General features: G+C 39.6%; 1 protein-coding gene across 4 annotated transcripts in view; it reads right to left on the bottom strand.

The window, feature by feature from the left end:
- SGCE (sarcoglycan, epsilon) overlaps window positions 1-16049 on the bottom strand; it is a 71547-nt gene extending 55498 nt beyond the window's left edge. For all 4 annotated transcript variants that reach the window (XM_010839759.1, XM_010839760.1, XM_010839761.1 and 1 more), the window contains exon 1: window positions 15852-16049. In XM_010839759.1, the coding sequence (XP_010838061.1) occupies window positions 15852-15960 (109 nt within the window). In that variant the 5' untranslated portion in view covers window positions 15961-16049. The remainder of the gene's footprint in view (window positions 1-15851) is intronic.
- Between the last annotated feature and the right edge of the window lie 39 nt (window positions 16050-16088).

Below are 16088 nucleotides of genomic sequence, written 5' to 3'. Positions count from 1 at the left end.
TACTGATAATCCTTTTCAAATTGCTAGACGTGGGTTAAAAAAAGAATCAATGATGGCTTTGAATGTTTGACCCAGAATGCCACAGAACAGTACTATATTGACAGAGTGAGTGCAAGTCTCTTCGTTTCCGACACTTTTGCGACTCCATGGACTGTACCCTGCCAGGCTCCTCTGTCCATGGAATTCTCCAGGCAAGAATACTAGAGTGGGTTGCCGTTCCCTTCTCCAGGGGATCTTCCCAACCCAGGGTCTCCTGCATCGGAGGCAGATTCTTTACTATCTGAGCCACCAGGGAAGCCCCAAAAGGAGTTCATTTCTGGAGAAAGATGATAACTTTAATTTGGGATATGTCAAATTTGGGGTACCAATTGGATATCTAGGTGAAACCAGCTAAGAGGAAGATGGAAATAGAGCTCTGGTTCATAAGAGAACCTAATGCAGGCTTCAGATACAGATTTGAAGTTCATCACCAGAGAAATGATTGCTGAAGCCAAAGCCCCAGTGTAATTCCTTAAAGAGATCATGCCCTCAGGTAACCTGTGTTAGACTGTCAGGTACAAAATGATCTGGAGAAGATATACATTAACGGTCTTGGCTTACTTGCCTATCCTATTCCCAATTATCCAAACTGCCAGTCTTACTGCTTACTCTCCCATCCTTCATCCTTATCTTCCAGACTTGATATTTGGGTACCATTTCCCTAACTACAACATTGGGTCACCATCTCATTCTTTTTTCCTCTAGCCATCTCAGATATGTTCCCTCTGGGTTTAGCTCAGTCCCCAAATCCCCCTGGGTGCACCCCGTACCTCCGCCCAAGCTTCTGGAGCTGAAATACACAGCAAGAAGGGATCCACAAAAAGTGAAAGGGACAAAAAAGGCAGAGGAACATGTTAATAAATACATTCACGTAGCCAAAACCCACGATGATTCAGCAAAGACAGAAGAGACAAAGCAGTCAGAGAGGCTGGACAACTGAGCTTGAAGTGTCATATTTATGTTAACGGAAGAGATGCCAAAAAGGAGTGTGATCAACAACCTCACTTACTGTGAAAAGGTCAAAAAGGATGAGAGCGTAGAAAAGATGACTGCTAGATGTGAAAAGGGAGAAGTCAGCGGTGACTCCTTAAAGGGGAGCTCCAATAAAGTGGTAAGAGTAGAAACCAGAAGCAAAAGACCAAGATGTAGATGCAACAGATGTAGTAAATCTTTTAGGAATACTTGCCAGAATAGGGAAGCAAAGAAATAAAATGATATGGCAGACTGAAGAGCAGCAAGGTAGAGAGAAAGGCTGGTCCTTTTAGTGTGGGGAGACAGACTGTGTTTATAAGCTGAGGAAAAGACACAGGAAGAGAGAGACAGAGACTAGGTGTAAGGAAAAGGAGCATAAATGACAAGACACAATCCCAGAAAAATTAGAACGGGTGCGACCAAGCATATATAAGCAAAGAAAATACTTTATGAACCAGAGAGTAAGGACAAGTGAAGACAGAGATATTTGTTGGGGGTACAGAACACCTAATGGTGAAAGGGCTCCTCACTTTAGCGAATCAGAGATGAAAAGTTTATTTTCTTTTCAACTGAATTTTAAACTTTAAATTAAAATTCTGAACTTTAAATTACAAAACATACCAAGTCCCCTTCCAAAATGAAAAGAGAATACAATTCAAAACCCAAGTTATTAAAAATAAACAACTGAACAAAACCCCAGGTGATCATTTCAGTGATACCTGGGAGTGGAAAGCAAAGGCCTTAGCATCCCACGTGAGTAAATGACTTGGTTGGTATTGAATTTTTAAATCATGCAAACGTAAGTATACTAATTTTCTATCTTCTAAAAGCTCAATCTCATGGCTGATTCGCCTCATAAATGGTTTTTTCACCTAAGAACTGAAGTTATGTCCTTTTAAATCTAGATGAATACCGTAGTCGTTTCCCAAGGAATTTAACATGAAATAGGGTCAGAAGTGTTCATGGTCTCTTGTGGCAAAATACCCCACCCCCCAATTTTTCCTAATTGCTGGGTTCCAAAGGCAACCTGCCGGTTACATAAGAATCATCTGGGCAGCTCTCTAAAAATACATATTCTCACACACCCTATAAAATGTATAACAAAGAATTTTAAAACACATATTCACGATTCCACCATGGAGAGTCCAGCTGAGGTGGGTTACACAATTTCATCAGGTGATTCTCACACACAAATACGAACTCTAGAAGACCAACAGAAGCCTTACAGAACCCAAGAGTATATAAGATATTCAACCAAGTACGTCAAAGGTGCCAGATGTAGGGGTAACCTTATCACTGAAACCTTCACTCTCTCTTAACTCCAGCTGGCCCATGCTGTTGCTGCTAAGTCGCTTCAGTCGTGTAGCCAATTTGAAAGAACACGAAAGTCACTGCTGGGCAGTGAGAAATCTCAACCTAGACAGACACGAAGCAGGTAGCCAAATTCTCCTCCATAACTCTTCGAAGAACAAAGTATCTATGTGGACCTGAAAAACACCACCTACATTTAAATCTATCGCATCATTTAGTCCCAAGCTAGGTGCTTTCATGTAGATTGTCTAGTTCAATCCTTACAAAACCAAGAGAATGTATTAGCATGTCTGAAGGTTACAGACACTTGATCCTATAGCTGCTGCTAAGTCGCTTCAGTTGTGTCCAACTCTGTGCAACCCCATAGACGGCAGCCCACCAGGCTCCCCTGGCCCTGGGATTCTCCAGGCAAGAACACTGGAGTGGGTTGCCATTTCCTTCTCCAATGCATGAAAGTGAAAGCAGAATGGAGTAAATCCTGCAAGCAAGCAGGCACTGTCAGAGTTCCAGACTTCTTCATCGATTGGGAAGTTACCATAAAAAAAGTATGGGGTGTGTGTCCACACAGTACCCCTTTTGTTCCTTTCTTTATTCTAGTCCAGTTGTTCTCAGACCATGCTGTGCCTAAGAGTAATTGTTCAATTATATACACAAAACTACACATATGTACTTTATAGTAGCTTAAAGGATTGACTTGGGTAACTTAAGTTTATGGAATTTTTTTGGTCTTACACTCTGGCTTTCAGAACCTCACTAAACCCATAAGATTTAATGCCACTATACACCCTTGCTGGGTGAACCCACACACCATGGCTCATACTTTCCAGGTCCTGTGTAAGCGCAGTCTACTTGACTTTTACAGACAAATTTCAAAATTCAAATCTGATTGGTGCTTCAATTGTTAAAAATTAGAGGCAGGGTAAAATATTTTAAAGGGCTTCCCAGGTGGCTCAGTGGTAAAGAACCCTCCAGCCAATTCTAGAGATGCAGGATTCACCGGTTCAACCCCTGGGTAGGGAAGATCCCTTGGAGGAGGAAATGGCAACCCATTTCAGTATTCTTGCCTGGAGAATCCCATGGACAGGAGAGCCTGGCAGGCTATGGTCCATGGGGTTGCAAGGAGTCAGACATGATTAAGCAACTGAGCACAGCACAAACCAGTTCAAACACATCTTAAAAATAAAGCTCTATTTTAAGGCTGGCATTGCTTTGAGCATGTTCATTTTTTTAAAGTTTATATTGACCCATCTAAAGTCCTACTTTGACCACATAAGACCACAGTCCAATAAATCTCAATAAAAAGACAACTTCTTACGCCTCTGCTTACCAGACAGCATCAATAAAGGCAAGACACAACACCATGGATAACATGTCTGCTTAAAGATTCGAGTCCCACACCTTGAGGGAGAAATCTCAGTAATACTGAAATATCTATTTTTTGTTACGCATTCAAGATCATGGATCAACCCAACTAACTCCTTGTGTAGAAAATTATTATAATCTCTATAATGGTGACTACGGTCTTCTTCCTTAGATCTTGAATTTCCCCTTTAGTTCATTTATGCTTAATAAAAAAAGACTTTTTGAAATTTATTCTTTATTGACTAAAAGATTATTTAAATTAAAAAAAGAAAATTATTGCAATCTGTACATTAAGAAATGGAGAATATTTACTGGTGGAAAAAAGCTAGTATTTTAATAACTTGGATTTTCATTGAAAAAGATCACCCCATTTTTTTCTGTGAGAACAAATTTCCTTTGTTAGGATGGGAAAAAAATGGCTCAAATTTTTAAAATATTTATTCTATACATTACATTTCAAGATTAAATCTAGTGTTTAAAAAGAAAAATGTCAGCCTGTATAGACTGGTTCTTGGACTTTTTCCAAAGATAATGGACCATCCTCAGAAATCCTGAAAGGAACTCCACTGTGCTCATTGGGTTCATGAGCTACAGTTGTACCTGGATGTGAGTTTCGCTCTAATTCATAAATACAAAAGCAAAGAATAAAATGAATCTTGTGTTTACAAAACCCAAACTAAGACAGTCACACAATTAGCTAACATAGCATGATATACAATTTAACCAATTCTTCAATGCTCCCTCTCAAAAATCCTCAAAGCCTGAATGAATCCAATGGTGGCTGGCAGGACCTTAAATTCCCTAGAAACCATCCAATACTTAAAGTTTGTCTTAAGGTTCCATGATTCATCTGGAGTCTCGTAGCAGCGTGACTACATCTCATCTGGCCAGGGGCAAACACTCTCTGAAGAAACATTACTCTTTCCCAAACCTGAATAATTTGCTGACTTAGGGAGATGGGGTTTGCTATTTAATAAAAGCCATTGAAGAGTTGTGAATAGTGACTGATTGCTGATGATCTAATCAAAATGTCAAGGGATAGAAATAATAAATAGTAACTTAGTCCGACATCACTGTTCAAGTAAATAGCAGGATATGCCAAATGAAATGTAATCTCGTTAATATACTTACCTTAGAACCAAACTGTCATGTCTTTCTCTGCCCACTGTTTCATCAGACTCTTTTCCTATTTCACTCAAAGGGGACACAGACGAGAACACAAAGGGGAGCACAGATGGGATACACAGCTCATGCCCCCCTCATCTCTTCCCCTCTCTCACCATCCCCCATATCATTATGTCTCTCCTTTGCCTTCTGTTTTCCCTTCCTTTTTTCATGCAACTGTCCTTAATATTTTGTAAACTGTCTCTTATACTGAAATCTTGTTTTTATATTTTCCTCTCTTAAAAACGTTAGCTGACATTATCACTGGCTACCAAGTTTTATGTGCTAAGTGCAAGGTACTAAAGGTTTTCTAGATAACTATTTCAATCCCTACATCATCAGCTATGTAAAATAGGTATTATTAGTTCCATTTTAAAATAAGAATAAGAACTCCTAGGAAATTATATGACTTAATCCCAGATCATATGTCTAGTAAGAGGCCGAGTTGGATTTTGAACCCCTTTCTTGGCTGACTGCAAAGACTCCATCATCTATTCATCAATACTATCCCCAAATGGTTAAATGAGGATGCAATTTGTGAACTACGTATTTTATGTAATTTGAGATAGTATTATTATTACCAGTAGGTCCTCTTCAACTTATTTTTCTTTCTAGAACAAAATAAGTTTTCCCTGACTGCTAGATTAGAAATAGCTAGCAATGAGGAAATGCCCATGAAAATTAATCCTGTGTGTTAGGTACAGACACAAACGATTCATTAAAAGAAGAAAGTTAAAAGGTTAGCTGGAACCTACGGAGAGAAAAATGGCTTTGCTGAGAACTGTCCACCCCAACCTCCAAGGGAGTCAAGGAAAAATATTCCTAAGAGAAGTATAACAGCAAGAATTTAAACCGAGAACGCCTAAATAAGAACCCTCTAAACTTTGTTAAAACAGCAGAGCGTGTCAGGGCAGAACATAAACAATTATTTAATATAATGTAAAGTTATTAGAATTTCATAATTTTAGCATAAGCTTGGTAAGATTTTAGGCTTCAGAGTGAAATAAAAATTAAGAACACAGAAAGGCTGGTGTTTAGTGTTTAAAATCAGCATCTCTGGAGACAGAGCACCTGGGTTCAAAATCCCAGTTTCTGTCCACTGGGCAAGTTATTCAAAGTCTCTGAACCTCAGTTTCCTCAACTGGTAAGAACCAAACAGTGCTCACCTCATAGAGACATCGTGAATATACATAAAACCCTGACAAGAGTGCCTAGCGCACGATGACATTCTCAAAAAAAATGAGTTGTTATTACACTTAAACTTCACTTAATATGAAGGAAATTTTAGATTTCTTTAAATGTGTTTTGTTTTTTTAAAAAACAGACATTCAAATGAAAAAACCATTGTCACTGCAGTTGGCATTACAGAATACAGCATTCTTTTTTTTTTTTTTTGCCTCCTTCACAGTCAGGAGACACATGAAAAAATGATATTTGTATGGCGGAGCGGAATAAACGCTGGAGGCTGCTCTCCAGCCGAGACAAACGCCCAGGGGTTCCAACCATTCCAGGCTCCACAGGGCTAAGAAGATGGCATGGTAGCAAGTCTTCATTCCCAGTATCTGCCAAGGCAAACTGGTGGAGAGCCGCAGTTTAACCCTTCTGAGGAAAGCCAGGTGGAATGAGAAGTAAGTTATATTGACATCTGTACTGTCTGACTGTCATAAACTCTTAGGTATTTATTCTGAGGAAATAATGCCACAAAAGCAAAAACTGCATGGGCACAAGATTCAACTTTGCATCACATATCAAAACCGGAGAAAAACGGAAACATCCAATCAAAGAAAAAGCATTGGTTTGATAGACTAGTTCGTGGAGAAGGGAGGGTTATCCACTTCTCTTTGTGGTTTAAGAGCCCAAGCAAGGCACATACTGGGTTTTCACTGATGGGATACAGTACTATCTATATTCTATCTCAAAAATACTAGATGAAGAAGGAGATCCTTGAGATCCACTGAGATCCTTGAAAATGGGATACATAAAACATGCAATAGTTATATGCATAACAATTTAATGTCCCCATCTGCAAAATGTTGGACTGTTTCAAAATTATTAAAATTAATGAAAGGCAGAATACAAAACATGATGCAGACTGAAATCTAGCCTAACAGTGCAATCTAGTGGGAAAGGATTAAAAGGCAAAGCAGTAAGAGCGACTGGGCTCAGGAAGTAAAACTGTAGGAAAAAATTCTGTCCAAAATAAAAACACATAGAAATACAGTAATAATGAGTGCTTATTTGAAACTGTCATTATTTTTCTTTATTATAGAAGCCACACATTTTCACTGTAATACATCCAAAGAGTATAACCAGGAGGGTATGAAATATAAAAGTTCCCTCCTACATATCTATTGCTGTCCCTCCAACGCCACTGCTAAGGGTATCCCCTCTCAACAGTGCTCACATCATTCTATATTCTACGCATATATAAATGTATGTTTGGACACAAACACATATAAACACACACATACCATGCTTTTCTACCCATGATGTGATCACACTTTTTTTCCCTAGCATGTATCTTGGACACGTTTACATGATATCACATTTTAAGACTGCATAGCTTTACCCTTTGTGGCTCAATTATAATTTATTTATCATCACCTCAAGCTCCCGATCTTTCCCTTAAAGTCTGGTCTTCTTCCAGCATTCCTTATCCTGAGAATGGCGTCACCACTCATTCTCATGAATATAACAGAAATCTAGAAATCATCCCTGATTTTTTTTCCTAGAGAAATCGTCTCTGGTAACCCTCCACCCAAAATTCAACCCCTGACCCACTCCTATTGCTATTTACCCCTCAACATGTTCTTCCAAACTTCATCTCCCCACCACTACTCTAGCAAGGGAGGTCATCTATTCCTCTCTGCTCTGCATTACTAAGTAGACTTGGAACTACTGCTTCTATTCTGACCCCTCCAATCCTTTTATCACAATGCAAAGTGCTCTTTTTGAAACGCAAATTTGATCAAGTCCTGCTTAGAGCCCTCCAAAGAGGTAGGTTTTAGATTTTAGGATGAAGATTACACTCTTTGAGGCAGTCTAACGGGTCCAGCAGAATTTGCTCCCTGACCCCCACATCCAGCCTCTTCATACTGTGCTTCCCCTTCTACCCGGGCACCAACCTCACAGGACTTTCTAGAGCACCTTCTGTTTGCTAGGGCACCCTGCTACAGAGCCTCTACAGAGCTCTTCTTTTGACCTCCAATATACTTTTCCTCTTCACCTCACTCACATCTACTCATCCTTCAGGTCTGAGTACCTTCTCAGATAAGCCTTCCTTAATCCCCCTGACTGGCCAAATCCCCTGCTTAGAAATTCTATTAGTATTTGTAACACTTACCATAGTTCTAAGGGCACATTGATATGTGTGATTGATTAATCTTTGTCAACACCCTAGTTTAAAAGTTCCCTAATCTAGGACCGAGTATTCCATAGCATTTAACACAGTCTCAAAACCAGTCAACACTCAAAAAATAACTGAATAAAAGAAGTACTAGCTAGTAAGAGGAGCCACGATTTTTTCTAATTTTTCATTGACTACCATCAATATAAATATCCTTATACTTTTATTTTTCATCACCCAAAGGAGTATCTTTGTAAGCTAAACTCCTAGAATGTCAATGGCTAGACAAAAATAACGTATATCTCAAATCTTGATAAGCACATGTAGCAACCTGTTCTGCTTCTACTTCTGCAGTACTGGCCTTTGATTAGAATCAGCTCTGTAACTACAGAAGATGAAAGATGGTAAAGTGCTACATCGATTAACTCTTTCAGAGGAGAGAAAAGCCGCTGTCATTTTACTGCACAGCGAGGAGCGCCAATTTGCTAAGGAGAAAAGAAAAATGAAAAACCTTGGGGTTAATTTTGCTCTCCCTCTGCATTCCAAGGTAAAAAAAAAAAAATCAACTTTTGCTTCTCTGTCTATTGCTGAAGAAATCCCAGAGAACTAAAATATTTCACTTGAACTGCTATAGCAAAATTAACTGTGATCTCTTCTTTCAAATTGACAGTGAACTCCAAATCTCCATAAGAATCAAAGTGGTGACCAAATGAATGAGTGGAAAGCTAAAGAATGGGAAAGAATTTACACTGGAGCTGCCTAACTCCTAAACATTTTTGAAATGAGAGGCTTCATTTGTCAGAAAAGAGAAATGTCTGCCTTCCGTGTCACAACACAAGCGGGGGCAATATCCGTGGTACAGAATGCCAAAGAGCTAGTCTAAAAAAACTGATTAGTCCAAGGCAATTAACTAGAAAATGAGACATGCTAAAGATGAGTGCTTTTAAAGTGATGAAACACATTTAAACACTATTGCATAGACACTGCATAGGAATTCTCAGATGAAGACATAAAACGTAAGATTTTTACCAAAGTGACCCAAGAAGAAAACAGCACTTTTCTAACATTGAGTTTGGCAAGAATATAACATTAACAAGTATACCAGCAGTACATGTTTCGTAGCAACCTGCTTATTTCCTAAGGTAACTTCCTGAAGTTTTAAAATTTAAACACTGGGGATTATTTACTTCCCAAACCCAGCAGCAGGAGCAAGTACTGCATTCAAGGAATTGCAAGTAGCCTCCTGCAGATCAGGTGCACGAGCGTTGACAAGCCAGGCACTCAGGCTTTGAGCATTTCTCTCTTGGAAATATGAGCTCAGCTCAGGATGCCTGTGGCATCTTCAACAACTGGGAGCCGGGCCATCGGCCGTCGCAAGCTGCCCAGCACATTACTACAAGCCCACAAAAGTGCATTACACTTTTCTAAAAGATAGAGAAAATAAGAAGAGAACATGTTTAACATTAAAAATACACTTCACATATTCAGGGTTCGAGTGACCATATCTCTGACCTCACGATCTGAGTGGAGGAGAAAGTTCTGGGCGTGGGGAGAAGGGACAGGAGTCAAAGAAGCATGACAACGTTGATTTTAAAAGATGCCTGAAGAATGGTGTCTTCCTTCTTCACATTTGTCATCAGAATCCCCTTAGTTTTCAAGGGTCACTCACAGGCATAAAAATCGTCACCGTGGAGTGAGACGTGTTGGGCTTATCACTTCTTAGAACTGAGGTCCTATGTGCCTACTCCACTAAGGAACTTTGAGCAATCAATCACATTTTCACAGTTGGAGATCGTAATCAAAATAAACAATCCATAGGCAGGTGGAAAGAAAATCTGCCCCAAGACATGTTTGAGACATGAAGCCGGTGCTCCTAGGGCACTGACGAACCAGGCTCACTTCAAAGGGAGTTAAAAGAGCACAAGGTCAGCGGCCTACTTTTGATTGAAAGGTTTTCTTTGCGAGTGAAAAGCTAAAAATTGTAACTGTTATGTATTACAAGGACATAGAAGAGGGGACTGCAGAAGGAAGAAGAATGGCCTCACATTTCCCCTGGGTAAGAGGCTCTAGCAGCGTAGGGCTCAGCTGTCCTGTACCAGCGGCTGGCAGCAGTCTGCTCCCCCTTAACCCAGGGCGCCCCCCGGACACCCGCAGCGAGAAACACCAGGGAAGGAACAATTTCAGGAAGCAACTGAAAGCCACTTTAGTTCTCAGATTTTCACGTTTGAAATGAAATGAAAAGGGAGGAAAGCATGCGTTAAAATGTCCAGTTGCAGCTGTTTGCAAGTTGTAAGAAATCAACCTGCAACCCACAGGACTACTCTTTCTTTTAGACAGTTGATCAGAAAAAATAAAATGTTTACACCGTGACATCAGTGTGTCTCTGCTGTCCTGCACTAAAATGTTATCATGGCCTCAAATTAAATATTCATTGCAAGAAAGATAAATATTTCTGGCACTTGAAAATAAAGAGACCAAGAAAGGTGCTAAGTTGATTCCCTTCTTGAGCTTCACTGTTAGAAAGGTCTCAAGTTGAAACCCATCTCTATCTTTCACCCACTACAGCTGGTTCTGCTTTCTGAAGCAAACAGAAGAGAGTTTATGTCTACTTTTAGTCTTTAAGCTAAACGTTTCCAGACCCTTTGAGGATACCTCCTATGACAAGATTGCCAGACCCCTCACCATCCCCACGGATTGTTCTGGAAGTTGTCTAATTTGTCAATGTCTCTCTTTAAATGTGACAGCCAGAAATGGACACAATACTACACATGTGGTTAATTAGAGCAGGCTACTCTTAATTTTTGTGACATATGGACACTGTACTATTACTGGAATCTAAATTTAATTTTTTTTTAATTTTGCAGCCACCATGCCACTGGTTCATATTAACTGTCCTTCTCCTCAAAAACTGCTACCATATAAAGTCATCTCCTTCCTTTATACAGGCCAATGAATTATGAGGCATTTACTGCTACAAAATATATTTCTAAATAGTAGCCTACTTAAACCATATTAACTCTCAATTCTGTTATCTATTTGTAATAGACTTTTTTGAAGTCAACAATGGATTTTAAAGCAAGCATCTTAGAACTTCATCAAAGCTATCCATAAAAATGTTGAAAAAGAGAAGACCCAGGGCAAAGGCTTGTGATCCTTCACCTAGGACCACTCTCAGACCCAAACTCAGTAACCAATTCGGATTGCCCCAGGCTCACAAAGCAATCCTGCTTGTCTATACAGCATCTTACATACGAGAGCCTCCAAAAAGCCCTGACAAATGCTTAGCTGAAAGCAAGATTCATTTATCTTTCAAAGCAAAGTGTAAAAAATCTACACATACGAAAATTAAGAGTCAAGTGAAAATACATATGCACGTAGAACAAAGACTAGAAGGGAAGGCACATCAGTGCAAATGTTTGTTCTCGTGTCAGACTGTGGAGACTCTACTCTTTTTTATTCAACACGGTCTTTACTATAGTTACACTGTTTGAAAACCTGAAGTCCCCGGAATTTTGCTCAGACAGAAATGTGTGTGGAAGCTGTTCGGAAGCCATCCGCGTGAAACAACTTTAAGAGCATTGAGCCTCTATCTGATTCTACCATCCTGAAAACCCCAATCGGGAAAACCAGTCACTTGAAAAGACTTGTTGATCTTCAGAAACACTAGCTTCCTTTTTTCAATTCTGCAGTGCTGCTTGTGGCTTAATATTTCTAGAAATCAGGGAGGCAGCAAACAGAAGAACTGCATCCTAAAGTTTAGAAAAAGCCTTGATGCCTTGCATGTGCGTGTGCCCGTGTGTCTATCTGTCCATGTCTCTCTGTCTGCCTGCCTGCCCGTGTCTGCTGGTCTTTCTGTCACGTCTCTGTTGGAGAAGCTGGAAAGGACAGAAAGAAACAAAAAGCATCATGTTAATATTTCCGTGAAGCTCTGGACTTCACAGAGCTCCAGCCCAGGGATCTGTAGCGGACATGTAAACATATGTTATCTATTCACGTAGAGTCCTTTTTTACACCAAGATTGGGTAATAAGATCAACAACAGAATCTACCCTTGGGTGTTTAGAACTGAGGTAACAGTAAGTTAAAAGAAAAGGGACCAGACAGAGTAAGCATGGACGCTTAGTAAAAAAGAAGAAAAAACAAAGTGTCTGGTTATTTTAGAGAAAATGCGATCCATAAATACTGCACTTCTTAAAACCCCGACCCATCTGAATAACTGACGGAGAATTTTTTAACATGTCAAGGTTTCCTCACTGCTTCAACGTTTTATTTCAAGCCTGGTTTTCATCAGTTAAAACCAGTGCTAGAAACTGGATATGCGTTATCTTTCTCATCAGTTTTCTCTGGTGCTGTCCCTTGCTAATTTTCAATGTCCGAGAGACAAGTGAAAATTCCACTTTGCTTAGAAAAACAATTTGCCTACCACACTAGAATTTAAAGTAAATAGATGAGGTCGATCAACAGCTTTTAGATTTATGGCAAACTCTTTATAATAAATGGATAAAATGATCAAGTATTAAGTCCAATTAATATTTGACAACTGAAAATTTTACTTTGCTGAGAAATAAATTTTTCCTACCACACTAAAAGTTAAGTCAAATTGCATGTAGTAAATCAGCAGATTCACAGATCCAAAGCAAACTGTCATCTAAATCAGATAAAATGTCTAACTAGAAAGTCCAGTTATTGTTTGGCAAGTGAAAATTCCACTTTTTATGAAGTATATTTTTCCTACTCTAGACATTAAGCTAAATATAAAAGGTAAATCAACAGCTTCACAGATACATGGCAAATTGTCTTAAATAAGTAAAATATCCAATTAGAAAGCTATTATTTGACAAGTGAACATCCCACTTGGATTTGAAATACAATTTTCCTACTACACTTGAAGTTAAACACAGGTAGTTAATCAACAGCTTCATAGATCCACAGGAAATTCTCATTAAAATGGATTAAAATGTTCCCATACAATGCCCAGTAGTATTTGATAAAGTAAATAATGCATATTAGCATCTCTTTTTGCTATGCGTGTGATCTTGTGCAAGATGGGTAAGAAACAGATAACACTGGGAACTATCTGAGAAAATCCAAAATTCACTTATGACATCAAATATCAAAAGAGTGTTTTAAATTCTTATGTATTTATGTGGGGGTGATTTTTAATGTTGTTATGTGCTTTAGGTAACATGAAAATGTCATCTCAAGTATTTACCTATTAACACTGTATTTTTGTTTTTATGTTTGATATTGTTTTGCTGCTTTAAATTTTTTTCTCAAAGCTACTATCTATTGTTGCTTTTTTCCTTAGAAAAATCTATTTCTAAGCAAAGTAAAAATGTTTTCATATATAGAGAATAAGAAACACAAGGATATATACCAGATTACTATGTGTGTGTTAGAATAGTGAGATCAGAGGAAACTCTCAGTTCTTTGGTTTTAAATATTTTTGTACTAATGTTCATCTAAATTTCAATTAGAAAAAGTAATCACTATTATTTCCATTTTTAAAAAGATTCTAAAAATTTAATGTTATTTAGAAAGCTAAGGCTCCTTGAAGAGAAAAAAATGAAGGAAATTAACTTGACCCCATTTTTAATTTTTAGAAATTATACCCGTGCAAAAAATATACATTATTTAGGCACATGTATATAGAGAAAGTAGAGTCCATAATGTTTACCGGGGTTGTCACAGGATAAAGAGGTTACAGGTGATCCTGATTTTCTTTTTGAGGTGTTTTTTTCCTCCAGTTTTCTGGATTTTTTCCCCCTAAATTTTGTACAATGAATAGGAATTACTTTTATTATGATAAAGATAAACACTAAAGCTGGGTTTTTTTCCTCCACCCTACCCCCCAAAAAAAAGTCCTGGCTAACATTCTGAAATAAAAATTCAAATAGGTTCAAACTTGTTGAAACTTTTTTGATTTTTAAACCTGAGTTTTTTCTATCACCTATCCTGTTTTTTAATCTCATTTTTTAGAAACAGAATGTCTATCAATTACCAAACAACTAGATGAAGTAACTTTCCTGGATTTAAAAAAGTAGGAAGAATTTGACGGTCTGGCAGTCACCAGAACAGCAGTCTAGAAAACATAAGAAATCCTGAAAGCATTCAACATTGCAGGGAAGAGTGAACATCCTAAGCATGGAAAGACACTAAGGCACTTCTAAACACTATAATTATATTCACCCAACTTCCTTGGAAGGTATCTTTCAGTGTTGGAAATCTGCACTTCATTTATTCATATATCTGATGGTCAATATTTTATTTCTGATTAAAAAGCAGAGTTTCAATAAATGTGCTAGAGTTTTGTTTACTCTTAGAAAGGCTGGCTTTAACTGAGATCTCTACCATTCTGTCATCTACAACGGGTCAAATTCTTATCTATCTTCTATGTACAAATTAATATATAGCAATGTTACTCAAATCTGCTATTTTAGCCTTTAAATACAAATCTCATCTGTGTCTCATCTGTGTCTCAGGAACCTCACGCAGTTGTAGACAATTGGTTTTTCATTTTAACTTAAAGTTCTTTTACTAAGATTGTCAACAGATTGTCCCTTTTCTTAGTGCCTAACACTTTCCTAAATTGAAATCCACGTTAAGGCTTTTTATTTCAGCTCCTTCCTCATCAGTATTTTAGTCTCGTAACTCACTGCAATTTTCTCTAACGTATACGTTAGAGAAAAATACATACGTTTATAAACATACACAAATATTTGTGGCCAAATCTTGGCAACGCGCTTCAAAGGATTAAACTTGCGGTTACCGTGACTAAAGGTATTCATTCACCCTACAAGATTTAGAAAAACGTAACGTTGCAGAGAGATCCATGTCTCTGCGTAAACCTCGTAATCATCACCAAAAGGCCGTAGCTGGGAGTCTCCGAAGCCCGCCAAATACACTGGAGGCATCCACAGCTGTTTTTAATTGTTTTCGCTTTCTCGAAATAGTGTACTTGGTGGGGCAAACCGTTGTGTTTTCAGCGTCTCTGGCCCCCAGCCGAGGTTAACCCTGACCTCAATGCCCTGTTTAGCTCCTAGCATTTCACGATTCCGTTTCCCTGCTCCGCAAAACCTAAGAAAAACGAGATTTCCGTTGCCGAGAAATTCGCTTAGGCAGAAAGGAGAATTAGGCGTGTCAGATGCATATTTTTATGTCCCCTCCAGATCGGATTCAAGAAAAGGGGGAAAAAAAGATGTGGTGTGTTGGTAGAGCTGGGCACAGCTCAACACCCATTTCCTAGGGCTCGCCTCTGGGCCACAGAGCCCCATTCGCAAGGTAAGCCCCCAACCCCCAGATGGTCGACGACCCCCTGCCTCTGAGGCAGGGATCCGGAGAGGTTCATCACCCGGACTGCTGGGGACGGGTGGGGGGCAATGGGAATGGAAACTGGAGATGGAATTTCGGTGCTGCTGGGCAGGGAGGGGCCCCCGGGGGCGCAGAGAAAAAAGGCCAGGGGTCAAGCCTGGCAAGGGAAGCACAGGGTTCCAGAAGTGGGGTGCGGGGCATCTCGGAGGAAGCGTGCACTGGGGACTCTGCAGCACGAGGGGCTCATGCCCAGAAAATGCACCCAGGTACCCCAAACCCGGGAAGAGGGGGTGGGGAAGCAGCGGCCTGTTGGCCCCAGGACCTCCCGTCGCGCGCGGGACACTAACCTGTCAGCAAGAAGGTGCCAGTGGTCGCGGGGCTCATCCTGCGTGTCCCCCGACCCTGTCCCGTCCAAGCACAAGGGTCTCCCAGCTCCCACCACCAGGGCAATTGCATTCTTGGCCTGGTTAGGCCGGCCGTCCTCGATTCTCCCCTCCCCTCCCTTTCTTCTTTCCTCCCAGCTCGGCCAGTTCAGCATCAGCATCCTGCACCCCCCTCCTTAATCCCGAACTCCCTCTAGCGGC

This window comes from Bison bison, unplaced genomic scaffold (assembly GCF_000754665.1).
Source record: "Bison bison bison isolate TAMUID 2011002044 unplaced genomic scaffold, Bison_UMD1.0 scf7180017864134, whole genome shotgun sequence".
In the NCBI taxonomy this organism is placed as follows: domain Eukaryota; kingdom Metazoa; phylum Chordata; class Mammalia; order Artiodactyla; family Bovidae; genus Bison; species Bison bison.
Note: the sequence above shows the minus strand (reverse complement) of the source record. Positions and strands in the feature narration are given on the sequence as shown.